Source organism: Colossoma macropomum, unplaced genomic scaffold (genome assembly GCF_904425465.1).
Source record: "Colossoma macropomum unplaced genomic scaffold, Colossoma_macropomum, whole genome shotgun sequence".
Taxonomy (NCBI): Eukaryota; Metazoa; Chordata; class Actinopteri; order Characiformes; family Serrasalmidae; genus Colossoma; species Colossoma macropomum.
Window position 1 is genome coordinate 13,963,994 of NW_023494786.1, and position 14,211 is coordinate 13,978,204.

Sequence of the window (14,211 nt, forward strand, 5' to 3'; positions counted from 1 at the left end):
CACCGGTGGGTCAAAATATTGGGCAGTGGGGCCGGTACAGTGTCTTATCTCCCTCACTACCGAGCTTGTGTTTGGGGGATACAAAGCAATGCCATCCTCCTGACATCACCCTGCTTCAAGAGGTGATGCTGCACCTGTATCGAGTTTCTTGCCCTTATCAAATGCTACAACAGATCTCAGCCTGAACTGTTTGTTTGCATGTTGCCAGCCTTGTATTCAGCTCTGAGTACTGCAAGATTCAAAACTTCTCCTCTGAAATGAGAGCAAGAATAGACTGAATCGTTAGTTTACCAGATTTAGCTTCACACTAGACTTACAACCTTCTCAGTTAATTGCAGTGGTCTTTCTGGTATATTGCTCAACTATAACACTGAGAAGACGTTAACCCTTCTACAGGCTCATAACAGATAAAACGTCTCCATCACCATGTAAGGACTAATTTTACCAAGAAGTATCCGAAACCCCGCCCGCTCCTCGACTGGTGTGTCTGTTTTGGCTACTTTAACAGTCTGTGCTGTTGTTTTCTTCCCTCTGCCCGGAAACAGGGTCGTCTGGGCGACACGCGATTGGTCCCGGATTTTCCTGAAGACTGTTTTTCCCGCCCGTATTCGGTAAAACTCCGCCCCCTGCGATATGATTGGCTACAAGATCTCGCTCCTACGCTACGATTGGCTTGTAGATCTGAACAACTCGCTTGTGATTATTTCCAGATATTTATCGCATGAATTGTCCTGCTACTGCATGTTATAACAGTAATATAATAATAAACTTTATTTATAGAGCACTTTTCATACAAGTAGCAGCTCAAAGTGCTTAACACACAGGCAATAAAGTTCAGTGACAGTAATACAAGAAAATAAAACTGAGTTTAGTGATTTTCTTTTATTACCGTTACTGTTCCGTAGCAGCAATTAAATAAAATAAAAATGAACATATTAAGAGTATGAATTAAAAGTGATAAAAAAATAAACTGAGACAAAACATACACGATTAAAAGATACAAACAAAAAGAAGAAATTAAAATGGAAGAGAAATGTTTCTTTAGAAGTGTTTACTGAGTGTGTCTGTCTTATTAAAGGCAGAACCGAGTCCCATAGAAGCATAAAAAGAGGCCTCTTCACTTTTTCTGTAATTTACAGAGGGTATTTATAGAAGGCCAGAATTTGCAGATCTAGTGTTGGAACATAAACAGGCAGACATGCAGCTGCTAGGCTTTAAAAACAGGTTAATTTTTTTTTAATCCTAAAAGATACAGGAAACGAGTGCAGGGCTGATATACGTTCTTTATTGTTTTCAGTGGAATTTCGTAACACTATATATAACATTTCACAATTAAACTGGTTAATAAACAAATAAAGTCGTGTAATAAAACGTGTATAATTGCTGTGCTAAAAAGTGCCTGGTGGAAAAGTGAACTGTTTATTATTCAACACTAGAGGGCGGAAGAGGCGCGACGCCACATTTGAATGGGTGCGCTACGTTGCTGCCCTCTGCTGGTCGGAGAGCTGAGGTTACGGGATCCTGAGCGCTGCACGTCTTCCTGCTCCAGCACGCATCTGGATGACTAGCGATGACGTAGACGACATTCTCATTGGGAGGTCTCTCTTCTGATAAAATGCCATGCTGGGCATTCAAAGTACAGCAGGTGAGAGTTCACATCAGTGCTTTTCAGTTCTGGTTTTGCATCTAAACCCCCACCCTGCATATGTGTGAAACGGTATTGTAAACTTAAACACTCTTCACAAGGTCTATAAAATTAGCTTCACTAAATATTCAGCACTTGAGTCTGTGAATCCATTTAATTTGCATGAATCATAACATCCCACAGTATTTGAGCATGGAAAAGGAACATTAGTGTTCCTAACTATTACTCTTGAAAAGAATAAACTCATGCCTGCTCCTTCATATCCCAATTTTAAGAGGGTGGGTTTCATCCCCACGCAAATGTCATAGGTTCCTAATAACTTTCCTATTCTACTCTAGTTCATTGTTTAAGTTGGCTGTTAGTGTTAAACTTGGCTGTTGTCCTTTTGACTTTTCAAAACAACTTCTCCTTTTGTTTGTTTGTGTCCAGTTGTTGCTGAGATGCTTTCCTGAGGATTCAACATGGGCCTTCATCCATCCATGATGTGTTCAAGGGGCATGTCTCTTACAAAAGCGCCCACCTGCCTACTGAAATTGTGTTTTTTTTTACAAAGTTAGGAAATAACTGCAGGTTGGGAGGTGAAGCACACCTGAAACTCCTCTTCCTTCCAATCTAATTTCATTAAAAAATCCTTGTCTTCTTTCTGTTTTTGCACCCCACCACCTTCCCATTTCATCTGTTCCTCAGTCCTGCCTTTATTCATCAAGGGGGGGTTCCGGCCTTATAGCTTAAAGAAGCCGCCCAGAACTCCAGCCCAAGTTTTCAGAGTTCTCTCCTCTCCTACGGTCACATGGTCTCTTACTACGACATTTCATCATACTCCTTCTTACTCTGTTGAAGGAGTGGTCTGAGCTCCCACAATGCCTGTTTTACTTTGCCTCTGAATCCAGGCCTGAGGCTCTGAATCCATGCTGGGTATATTTTTAAAATTCCTGTCCTTCCTCAATCTGTGCAGTCAGAACCCAGGGGCAGCTCCTACACATCATCAACACTTTCTTAATCATCACAATTTGTAAATACTCATTCACACACTACTAAAATACATATGTATTGTTGGCTGACTAGTGTCTTGTGAGGATGCAGATTTAAACAGCTAGAGACATCTTTCACTTTGCTTTACATTAAAATAACAGATACTGTAGTAGCTTCCTGATAACCTTTGTAGTTTGTGACAGATAGTAATGTTGGGTAACTGTAATGTTGGGTAACACAGCATGACTAAGATTCAAATTTAGAAGTGTATGAAAACATCCATTCATAATTTCTGTGATGCGATCTACCCCAAAAACTAGAAGACCACAGAATTTTAACACACATCATCTCACACGCAAAGGCTTAACTAAAGCAAAAGCTAAAATGAAAATCAGCAGGCAAAAACTCTAAGAAGAGAGTGAGGAAAGGAGGGAGGGAGACACACATATACACGCACACACGCACGCAAGCACACACACACACACACACACACACACACGCAAGCACACACACACACACGCAAGCACACACACACACACGCAAGCACACACACAGAGAGAGAATGTGGTGGGGGTGAGAGCACCCACAGGTGTCTTCCCTATCTAACAGAGACTTGGTCAAACTCATACTTTTATGCAAATTATAGGTAAAAGAGACAAATTACATACAACATTGCTGATTCATTATTACAAATCAAAACTGCTATAATCCAGACTTACATGGGCTCAGAAACAAAACTGAACACTGTCATTGGTGGGACAATAAAGATAGTGTCTCTCATAATGATGTCAGCAAGAGTCACTCCCAGTCAGGCTGAAAGCCTTGAGGGTTCCCAGAAACTCTCAAGAACAAGCTTAAGAAAAACTTTGGAAGATACTGGAATTGAATGAGGCTCACTGTGTTCATTCTCTATAAAGATCATTCTCCCTAAAACACTGTTTTAAGTGTTCCAAACCCATTTTTGACTTTCAACTGGTCTGGGCTTTAGACTAATATCCTTTTGCTTTGAATAACCTTATGCCTTATTTACATTTATTTTATTTAAAAAATACTAAACATTTCATTTTGTTACTGACAAAACAATCACGGAAATACGGAAACTTTACCAAACGTTTCTGTAGTTTTGGCAGCATCAATTCTAGATAATTTTGAACAGAACGCTAAACAACAAATTTTGAACAAAACGCTAGCCAGTACATAATAATCAAACAGTTTTAAATGGCTGTACACACAAAAATCACAATATCTTTTAATTAAAACATAAATTTTGCAGAAAATGTGTGTTTCGGTAGTGAAAAGTCTTAATGTTACACACTGATTTTCAGACTTTGGGCATTGAATGTAGAACCAAATACTCGTACTCAATCAACAGGCAGAACATCATGAGAACATCTAAATGTTTTTTATATCATTTGCATTAAATCTTAAGTAATAACAAAAATACTTCAAACTATTTTAATAGTATATTACACAGTAAAGAACAGCCATATAGGATTATCCTTATGTTAGGGGAGCTAAAGAAACTGATATAATGGATTTAAGGTTCAGAAGCATATCATTCAGCAACAATACAGCTTGCATAAATTTTGTCCTGCATATAACAAATACCATGAACAAATCAACTCACAAATCTAACAACACAGCCCCACATGTGCAGGGTGAATACGATTTAACAGGGACCACAAAATGTGCCTCATATTGACCTATTCATTATCATCAACCTCTTCGTCTGGGCAACAGTAATATTCAACAAAACAAATCTGTCCGTCATCATTCCGTACAAGGTACTGTAAAGAGAGGAAACCTCGACTGTCTGTTCTCACCGACACCTTACAGGACAGCGCCAAGGCCTTGGTGGAGGGTTTTAATAGAGACATCTTGTACCTGTGTGAAGAGTAGCAGAAGACAGATGACACTCAATATATCATTCAGTGACTATAATTAAAGTAGTTTAGGAGGTTCTTGAGTAGGTCATTAAGTTACATTACATCCACAGAACCTTGTTAGAACTGTGTAAAAACAGTAGTGTCACTGGTAGCCCATGATCTACACTAGTAAATCACTTTTTCTTAACAAATATACAAAATAACCATCTTTCCTAATAAATACTTAAGCTTATGTTTGATAAAGGTTGGTGAAACTGGTTGGTAGGATTGTCGAAAAAATAAACTCCGGTTTATTAGCCAATCAGGGCACTGGAGAAAACACTTGACAAATCGAAAGGCCATTACTATGCAAAATTAACACAGTGCGCTAATTTTCTATGTTCTATGTTAAGCTGACATAAATCATGTTTAAACAGGACATGGTCCGGTTTTGGTGAGTATCCTCAAAAGGGCTTTCAAAATTGCATGCTATAGTATATAGTATATCATATTCCTGTTCTGGTCATTTTATTACTGCTGTATGTATTTTGATTATTCTGATTGTTATGATCTTGCAACTCTCTTGAACAGACTGGTTTTGATAGGGTTCTTTAGTCTTGTGCTGTTCATCTCTAGGTTGATATGCTTGATGCTGAAAATATTCACTGTCCAGCTGTTTTGTCATGTGGTTTTGTTCATCGGTCTCACTTCAGTTCAGCAGGCTGAAGGTTCTCCACAAAGGAGAACTAATAGTGCTCAGTGTGTGAATCATTAAAATGGAGGAGCTTGCATAAATACCATTTTTGGAAATTGCGGTTATAATATGAGGAACATTCATTTCATCAGCTGGGTTGTGGATGACCACAGGCATACCAGTAGGGGTGCTATGGAAAAGGTGCTATGATATAAAACGGGGCTTTTGTGGTAGTGATGAATAACAGCACCAGCCTCCCAGTTGGCAAAACCCTGTGAACGGATGTAGACTATCTCCTCTAATCAAATTTAAGTGTTTTTAATATAGAATATGTTTCTTAAGAGTATATTTCTTACACATAAAAAATATAGTCTTGGCTTTCTTGTCTCTCTGAGGCTGGTGGTATGCTCCTTCAGAAGGACACTGCAACATAAGGACTTGTGTCCAATCTATTCTACCAGACATGGTGACGGCCTATGGTGCAGGAGTTGGAACTGGATATTTCCATCATTGTGTAACTGGGTGAAAGGCGACCATTCGGGGACCTTAAAAACCTTGGGCCAGACCTTGAGCAACTCTTGCTGACGTGATTAAGATGCACCTGATGGACAATACTTTAGTTGACTGAATCTCACCAATGACACTGTGTTTGTTTTCATTCCTGAGCTAATATGAGTCTGCATTACAGTAGTTTTGATTTGTCCTGATGAATCACCAACAGTATGTGTAGATTTAATAGTATGAGTAGATATCTAATATATTTTGCATAAAGGTATAACTGTTTTGATCATCTGTGTTACGAGGGAAGACACCTGCAGGTGCTTTCAACCTCACCATTTGCGCTCGCTCTCTCTCGCTCTCTCTCTATAATACATGTGTTTTTCACAATACTCTCAGCGCTAGCACTCGCACCACTTTCCGTCTCCTTCCACTTCATTAAAAAACTTGAAATAGGGAGCAATAGGGAGTGAATGAATCAATCACATTACATGAAACGCCACACAGAGAGTGAAGAACTTTGAAACATGCTGCCGACTACACAAGGGTTCACATGAAGCAAACCCCTGCCATTTTCCGGAAGATCAGGCATTGGTAATCTGGGCCACTCTCAGGTTCGAAAAACAGGTTTTACACTCGGCCAAACGTACCAAAGTCTCTGGGCAAACAGCCCTGCATCCAGAAAAAAGCACTAGTGTAAAAACACATTTAGGACGCTTTTCCAAGATCTGGTCATCTTACCTGTTGGTCTGTGTCTTTGTACACTGGAACAGCTCCATCATGTCAGAGTCTTTGGGGTAGTCATAATGGGCATTTCCAGAATTACCAAATGTGGACAATCTGGGAAAAAAAATAAAGGAAAGATACTTTCATTATTAGCACCACCATAACTCGTAATACTTGAGAAACATTGTTATGAGCTTAATATTGTTATACAAAGTTTAACATGTGAGAAGAAAGTTTAATATAATTAGTAATAGACTAATGAATCTAGCCTTTACAGAGAGTCTGCCAATGTTAGAGAAGCCCAGATAACAGTGTTTGAAAACAAACAACTTTATTACATATAACGACCTAAATCGGTATGTCAGTTTTACTACTGAATTTAGTGTTTAGTGAACCTGACCAAGAAAGCTGCACTAAATCTCCCCACAGCATGCATCTATGTTTACTTTCCTATAATAAAATAACTGCTTTGTATTTAAACATGCTGTCCTTCCCCATGCCATATGGGAAAGCTGATTACAGAGCATGTCCAGAGGTAAATGTCTGGTAAACAGCATTGCCTGGAAATCTAAGCTAATGAGATAGTGATGGCGATAGTCAAGACAAGTAGGCGTCAACATCTACATAATCAATACCCAAATATTACACTATGCATAGTATCTGTGTACCTGAAAAAGGGATGACTCGGTGACATTGTTAACTGCAGGACCTCACTGGTCATGTCGAGTTCTGAAAAGGCCTCTTTCAGACTGTCTGACTGCAGTATCACCTTGTTGGTGACATTGGTGCTGCAAAAATCAAAGTCAATAGGCTCCTCTGGTTCCTGGGTGTTAATCTTGCAAACAGTAACCACTCCTCCTTCCTCCAGGAAGAGGGTAAGGGGGTAGCCATAGCCATTGTAGCACATTCTCAGGGCTGTGTTCACTCCTTAATGATAAAAGAAAAGACGCAATGAAGTATCCACCAAGACAAATAAGATTATTATTTAAATTCAGTTTTTACTTTTAGTAAAAAAAACTTTCAGTAGCATGGTCACTGATAAACTGAACACTTTAAGAAAAGAATATGTATTAATACTGTTTATTATTACTTCGTTTAGATACATACCTGGCACTGTGCTACCCCCAAAGATGGTGAGACAATCCAAAAGCACAGTTAGGTTAACCTGAAAACCAACTACATCCTCTTTGAGAGTGAATTCTTGAAATATGTCAGCCTACAAAACCAGAAAAAGACATTCAACCACACTGATCACTTGTTCAAAGTTGAAAGTATTTTAACACACACTGACCACATTCAGAGCTGATACTAACCTGAATAAATGCATTTGCTTGAAGACATTTGGAATCTTCTACAGTAACTTTTAACCCATTCTGCGTTGCATTGAATATTGCATGGTCTCTGAAGGATATTGCCTTCAGGATGTTGGAAAGGTTCCTCACATTATCCAAGCTAGCTACCAGGATGTACTCATCATTCCCCGGTTGGGACTGAGTTGATAACGGCATACTGACTGATGCAGACACCTGCAATGACGCTGTGAGAGTCAAAACTGAAATCTGAACCTTGAAGTCCACAATGGATTCCCATAAATAGGCATCTTAAGTACATGTTCATGTCAATAATATGTATACCGTTTATTTGGTAAGACGTATCATAAAAATGTGTTTAAAAAGTCAGCCTGAAAGGACAACATCTGTGAACCCCATGTGTCATATCAATATGTTGGAGGAAACTGGACTACAAAATTTAACTGCAGGGCGAGAGTTTGGCTTTTCAGTTAAAGCCGTTACATCTACATCCTATTATTGGAAGTACATGTAACTATTTTCACATACAATACTTGCATGTGATAACCCTTTCTATAACCCTCATAATCTCCAATCTAGAAAGGCACAACTTTCTTGTTTCCTGGAATGTGAACAGAGTCACTTTTGCCTGCCACTAAATTTGAAGGGCCCATACTGTACATTTGTGAGTTTTATTTTATTTTTTTTTGCTTTGTTTTGGGTTTATGTATCAAAATAGTTGTACTTTATTTTTCATTGACCATTTCCAACCTTTCTTTAATAGAATTAGAATTAAACGGGCTGTTTTTAACTGTGCTTTTAAGAATTATGTAAAGTCTCATAGGTTGGTTGCCCTCTTTGGGCCACCACATTCCTTATAACTTCAGCGTGAATGGACTAGACTAAACTAATGTAGGCTGAATGTATGTATATGTCTAAATTAGTTTATTTTACAATCACAAAAAACAAATTCAATGGCTGAGATTTTGCAACTCAGTTTTAAATTATGGACTGGGCATATATGGACTGTATTTTGAAACTTTAACAGTGGTTTTATACTAACGTTACTTCAGACCCTTTACTCCAAAAGTTAGGAAAATTTGGTAATCGATTATACAGGTCCTCTAAAGTTTTGAGACTTTTGGCCTGTTGAACATGTAGCTAGCTGTCACATTTTCACACGTACAATAATTGTTAACTTTAACTAACCTAGGTTAACTAGCTAACGTTATTTTCCCGAGAATATCAAAAAAATATAAAAATACCACATACACAACCAGGACAAAACCAGTTCACACATGCCGACTGTTCTTCGCGCTGTTATCTAACTGTTAAAACTTTGTTCAAAATGAAATACTGATTTGTTCTCAGGTAATTTCAGAAAGAATTTTTAAAGACAGCGACATGTTTCACAGCCACCAATTTGACCAAAGTTAAAGTTACGTTAGGAATAATGTCTAACGTTGGCAACGTTACAGTACTGATATAACTTCCCCACTTACCTAGCAGTATATATTACATTAGATGAGAGAGACTCGCGTTATTAAACACTTCAGAAGTCAGCGTTACTGTTTTCTGCCGCTAAAGGTTTTGCCCCTTTTCTTCTCCGCTCACTCTCCTTCGCTTCGACAGCTGAGGTCCCCCTGCAGTATCGGAGTAACGGTGCTGGTAAAGAGCGCCTGGGTTTTCATAATATGAGTCCTACATTTTTACGTTAATGTCAACAGAGCCGCTTCCACGAGGCTGAAGTTGGCTTCCTATTTGCCAGCTGTATGTTCGATTTTTCCACCTTAAATATCAGACGCCAAAATGTAACTGGGCTCCATTTAAGGTGGAACGGGAAAATTCGAACAAGAATCTGGCGAATAAGACGCCGACTTAAGCTTCTTGCCGCTTCCATCCTTTCGCTGACATATCAAGCAATGCTTGTCTACTACAATATTTAAAGAATCATGTGGCTACATATTTTAAAGATCAAACTGAATTTCTATAACATTAATAATTTACTGTGTGAAGACACAACACCTGGTAAGTTGGAAGGTAAATTATGTTAAAAAGTTTGTGCGACAGCCTTGGAATCATTTAATATAGTTCTGGCACAAACCACATCTTTAAAAAAAACTGTTAATTTACATAATAAAAAATAAGCATATTAAGTTCGTAAACTTGTTAAATCAGAGAGTTGGCCAGCCCCAGTTTTCCGGAGCGAAGCGAGCCGCCCGTCGCCTTGGCAGCGGCAAAGACTCGCCGGGATGAAGGCGGAGTCAGATCAGCTGGAGCGAGTCCCTCTGCCACATAACTAACCCGGAGAACTGACCTAACGAGGAGAGAAAACAGCAGCTTTCGGTAAGATAATGACACACCCGCTAGTTTGCCGTAACAAGCACTTTTTCTATAAATCCCTTAATGTTCTTTGGGAGATGTAGGTTTTATCATTTCAAGAAGTTTGTTATTGTTGTTGGCTAGCTCATTGGCTAGCTCCTTTCTTGCTAACCCAGCAAGTAGGCTAGCACTATTGTTATTGTTAGCCAAGTTGTTTGTGGAGAGCTGTATTAACCTATATGAAAGTGGCATTACATGAAGCTTAGATACCACAAAGGAAAAGATATATCAGAATAGAGTGAATTACAGGTTAACTGTAGTTTGCCACAATCGTTAGCTGTCTTTGTCTCTCTAGCTAACTAACGTCAGGTGATGGACACTAGTTGATCACCAACCATATGGTATCGAACTGCCTAGATACCGTTTGTTCCAGTGTGGTCAACCGATAAGCCACAAATTGACGTTTGCTGTATCGCAAGTTTACTAGAAAAACAACATAGCTATTTTATTCTTCGGTTAAGGGGGAACTCCGTCGATTTTTCAAAATTTCTGGATGTTCAAATGGTTAACATGTTAACAGAGTCATTCGGAGTGGTTTGGTGTGAAATGCTTCATTCTAGAGAAAATTGCAATGTCGTCATTGGTGGTGGTGATGAGAACCAGACGTCCACGTTCCCTCACAGAAACTTATTAAATGAAATGGTTATGAATTCACTGCCTGATATCTGAGACATTGTTTTACGGTAGCTGTGACAAAGATTTGGTCTAAAACGTATTTGAATCAGTTTGTTTTTAATTCATTTATGGTGGAGGGATACATGAAGGGTGTTCTAAGGCAAAATGGTCCCCAAAGAAAACTTATTTTTTCAGATTGACCATTATTTTACCATCATAAACATTACATATATAAACTCAGAAGACACATGTATGTTCACTGGTGGTTTTGGAGAGTAAATAAAAAGGCTACATATGACTGTAGACATTGGGATCTCTGGTTCCTATCACCACCATTGTTAAGAAAATCAGTGTCGGTAAGTTTCTCTACAAATGAGTTATTTCGCATCAAATCACTTAGAATTACTGTTTATATCTTAACCCCTGAATTATGGAGCCATTTGGAAAGTTGGTGGAATTCCCTTTTAAGCTCCCTCGTCAGTGAAAAACTGAAAGCGACAGTTAATTGTGCCTCACAAGTTCAGTCAAGGTGAATACTCTCTAATCTCCGTCTGCTTCTTGGTCTTAACCAGCTATTGTCAGGCCACCGGTCATGGCTAAAGATCCACTGTCAGAAGCTGGGCTTCACTTTGATGAACTCAACAAGTTACGAATACTTGAACCTGATGTTGGTCAGAAGACCACAGAGCTCAAAGAGGAGTGCAAGGACTTTGTTGACAGTAAGTATGGTTACATTCTGACTGTAACGTGGTTATGTACAGTGGGTTTCAAAAGTATTTTTAACCACAGTCCCTTTGGCTTTGTACTTCAGCGCATTGCATTACAGTATATGTAAAATCCTGTTTGAGTGAAGGGTATCAGTCCTTTTTAAAATCAGCAGTCCACAGCGTTGATCGAACACTGCTTTCGTCTCATTTTTTGGAAAATAGAAATTGGCCAGTTTCAGAAAGTAGTTGGTGGACTCATCGAAATGGTGGATGAACTGGCCAAGGAAGCAGAAAAAGAAAAAATGAAGGTGCGTATCTCTATTTAAAATCATGATTTAAAACAACTAGTACAAAGCTAAATCATGTTGACATATAAATTGTTTTACAGGCCATAGGAGCTAGAAATCTGCTGAAATCAGTCGCAAAACAACGAGAGGCCCAGCAGCAGCAACTTCAGGCTCTGATAGCAGAAAAGAAGATGCAGCTGGAAAGGTATAATCATATTAGTACTGTGCCCTCTGCTTGTTTTTAAGTGCATTCACATCAGTCAAAAAGCAGCCATAATTGCTGTTCTCCATGTTCTTGTGTGCCTGTTTAAGTAGACAGTTTTTCTTTTGGCAGGTATCGGATTGAATATGAAGCTCTCTCCAAAGTTGAGGCAGAGCAGAATGAATTCATTGACCAGTTTATACTGCAGAAATGAGTGTCTTCTTCATTCTGTCAAGTGGACAGAAAATATGATGCTGTGCATCTGACTCACAATGACTTCCTAGTAAGAATTGGGAATCAAATAGGTCATTTAATTCACTACATGGACTTACCAGGTGTCCCTCATACAACCTCTACTTACTCCTCTTCATTTATACAAGTCGAGTGCTTTATCATAGCTGGATCCAGGGGTTACAAGTGTAACATATCTGTACTATCCTGAGTCATAATTTCAAATGAATACTATTTATACAGAAATTAAAATATTTATACTATTTATATAAAAGCTATTCTGTATATCTGATTTAATACCTTTTGCTACCAGGAAACAAATACAGTATCTGCATGTTACTGTAAATTTACATCTCTTAAGACTTTTTATTTTCTGTAGATCGTGTTACACCCATTTAGTTATTTAAAATTTTGTTGTATTGTACATTTTCCGTTTCTGTATGCCCCTGTTTTTGTTCTTGGGACCACAAAAAATAAGGTGCATTAGAAGTTCAGGAAATTATATAACCAGACAGTGCATTCATTTATTTGTTTACAGTGCATTATTCAGACCTTACAGATTATATCAGTGGACCTTATTACTTTGACAAGCGCCGTGTAAAGTTGATGTGCTTTTGAATAAAACTATTTTGCTTATGTACGTCTTCATCTGCTATATTCCAAACAGCAATCTGGTGTGGACAACACAACTGTTGCATTTTATACACATGCTTTATAACATTGTTTTAGCAAAGTCAGTATTAGTTCAGGTAGTTAAATTCTCAGGGAAACATGTTGCATAGTGACTCATTCCTCCACGAAAAATACAGAATATTGGTCAAATACTGTTTGATCTTACTTAAAAAAAAGTCTGTCTCAGTAGATTGTACTGTCTCACATAAGGCACTTTAAAAACCTTTTGCATCCCTAATGATAAAGGTGTACTGTAAAACTGGAACGTGTAGAAATGGTGAATTTAAGATTCAGGTCATCTACTTCAGTTTCTTGGCTCTCGATGAAGCTTTCCCACCTGGAGGGGAAGTGTTATAGGCTGTGCTAAAGAGCATGGTAAGTAGCAGCACGATGGGAATGACGAGATATGGAGCGTAAACGGACACGAGGGTCAGACGTTCCTTGGACGTTCGAGGGCCCGGGTGAGGTGCCACTGGAAAATCATGGAAAAGGATGTGGGCTAGGATGGGGATCAGACTGGTGGCGACATGTGTGGCGTACACAATCGCTGGAGTCCTGATCCATCTGCAGTTCCCTACAAGAAAAAGTAGTTTTTAACCTTGTCATTGTAGACAGTGGAAGATCAGGCTTGCATAGTACCAGTGGGCTAAGCTATAGTTCATTTTTTTACGTTTCACTGACCTTTCATGAACGCATATGCAGCGACGGGAAAGAAAGGCAACTGGACAAGAGCTTCACAGAATATGAACGACTTGAACCAAAAAGGTGGATCCAGCACCATCGGATCTTTGAAATCGGCAGCATACCAGTGCAGTACATCTATCAGCTGCAATGCAAAGGATGGTTAAGAGACAAACTGCCCGATAACGAAGACCTAATGTTGGTTTAGACGACAAACGAATACCAGTTAGTTTGAGCGTAACTTATTTGACGAAGTTGAAGTCAGCTTCTTTGTTCGAATTTTTCCGTTCCACCTTAAATGGTGCAGCAAATGCATGAAACCGCTGCACCATTTAAGGTGGAACGGTAAAATTCAAATAAGAAGCTGACTTCAGCCTCGTACTTATTTGAGTGAAAACTTACTGCTTGAGGGTACACATGTTCAGGCAGCAGTGCTTGAAGATCAATGAAGAGGGTGATGGGAATGTGCGTCGCAAAGTAGAAGAAAAATATAATTTCTAAGAAGCGGAGAAACATTTTAAGACGAACGTGAAAAATAAACCAACACGTCCCAAACGAGAGAATTCCGCAGTTGTTCGTACACAATGCTAACGCTAACGGCAGGGAGAATCCATGGGAATGGCACCTAGGCAACGTCCAATAGCGTGAGGGAAACGCTCTTCCTATTGGCTCTTCGCCTCGGTTGATCGGAAAGGGGGCGGGGCGATGTCAGCGTCGGGTGACGTCAGGAGAGCAGAAAGCAGAT

The 14,211-nt window shown here is 39.1% G+C and overlaps 3 protein-coding genes across 4 annotated transcripts; 1 reads left to right on the plus strand and 2 right to left on the minus strand.

Moving 5' to 3' along the window:
- Positions 1 to 3,193: 3,193 nt before the first annotated feature.
- On the minus strand, positions 3,194 to 9,317 carry rad1 (RAD1 homolog (S. pombe)). 2 transcript variants are annotated; one of them, XM_036598729.1, is made up of 6 exons: positions 9,192 to 9,317; positions 7,714 to 7,926; positions 7,508 to 7,616; positions 7,069 to 7,327; positions 6,416 to 6,514; positions 3,194 to 4,501 (listed from the first exon to the last, which is right to left on the minus strand). In XM_036598729.1, the coding sequence occupies exons 2-6, from the start codon at positions 7,906 to 7,908 to the stop codon at positions 4,321 to 4,323; spliced, it is 843 nt and encodes a 280-aa protein (XP_036454622.1). In that variant the 5' UTR covers positions 7,909 to 7,926; positions 9,192 to 9,317; the 3' UTR covers positions 3,194 to 4,320. The 2 variants fall into 2 exon arrangements, with proteins under 2 accessions (XP_036454622.1, XP_036454630.1); XM_036598737.1 differs by having other exon boundaries at positions 7,714 to 7,937.
- Positions 9,318 to 9,936: 619 nt separating this feature from the next.
- Positions 9,937 to 12,753, plus strand: ift20 (intraflagellar transport 20 homolog (Chlamydomonas)). The gene is made up of 5 exons (XM_036561399.1): positions 9,937 to 10,035; positions 11,259 to 11,405; positions 11,616 to 11,701; positions 11,782 to 11,885; positions 12,015 to 12,753. Exons 2-5 carry the CDS (start codon positions 11,279 to 11,281, stop codon positions 12,094 to 12,096), a joined length of 399 nt encoding a protein of 132 aa, XP_036417292.1. The 5' UTR covers positions 9,937 to 10,035; positions 11,259 to 11,278; the 3' UTR covers positions 12,097 to 12,753.
- Positions 12,618 to 14,099, minus strand: tmem97 (transmembrane protein 97). Its single transcript, XM_036561409.1, has 3 exons — positions 13,869 to 14,099; positions 13,467 to 13,611; positions 12,618 to 13,359 (listed from the first exon to the last, which is right to left on the minus strand). The coding sequence occupies exons 1-3, from the start codon at positions 13,980 to 13,982 to the stop codon at positions 13,085 to 13,087; spliced, it is 534 nt and encodes a 177-aa protein (XP_036417302.1). The 5' UTR covers positions 13,983 to 14,099; the 3' UTR covers positions 12,618 to 13,084.
- Positions 14,100 to 14,211: the final 112 nt, after the last annotated feature.

Bases quoted from the DNA above. Each gene is read 5' to 3' on its own strand.
- rad1 (XM_036598729.1), bottom strand. From the start codon at position 7,908: ATGCCGTTATCAACTCAGTCCCAACCGGGGAATGATGAGTACATCCTG. The intron at 7,617-7,713 runs GTTAGTATCAGC...CTGGTTTTGTAG, and splicing joins AAGCAAATGCATTTATTCAG to GCTGACATATTTCAAGAATT. The intron at 6,515-7,068 runs GTACACAGATAC...TTTTTTTCCCAG, and splicing joins CCGAGTCATCCCTTTTTCAG to ATTGTCCACATTTGGTAATT.
- ift20 (XM_036561399.1), top strand. From the start codon at position 11,279: ATGGCTAAAGATCCACTGTCAGAAGCTGGGCTTCACTTTGATGAACTC. The intron at 11,406-11,615 runs GTAAGTATGGTT...TTTGGAAAATAG, and splicing joins GTGCAAGGACTTTGTTGACA to AAATTGGCCAGTTTCAGAAA. The intron at 11,702-11,781 runs GTGCGTATCTCT...ATTGTTTTACAG, and splicing joins CAGAAAAAGAAAAAATGAAG to GCCATAGGAGCTAGAAATCT.
- tmem97 (XM_036561409.1), bottom strand. From the start codon at position 13,982: ATGTTTCTCCGCTTCTTAGAAATTATATTTTTCTTCTACTTTGCGACG. The intron at 13,612-13,868 runs GTAAGTTTTCAC...TTTGCATTGCAG, and splicing joins AACATGTGTACCCTCAAGCA to CTGATAGATGTACTGCACTG. The intron at 13,360-13,466 runs GTCAGTGAAACG...TTTTTCTTGTAG, and splicing joins TGCATATGCGTTCATGAAAG to GGAACTGCAGATGGATCAGG.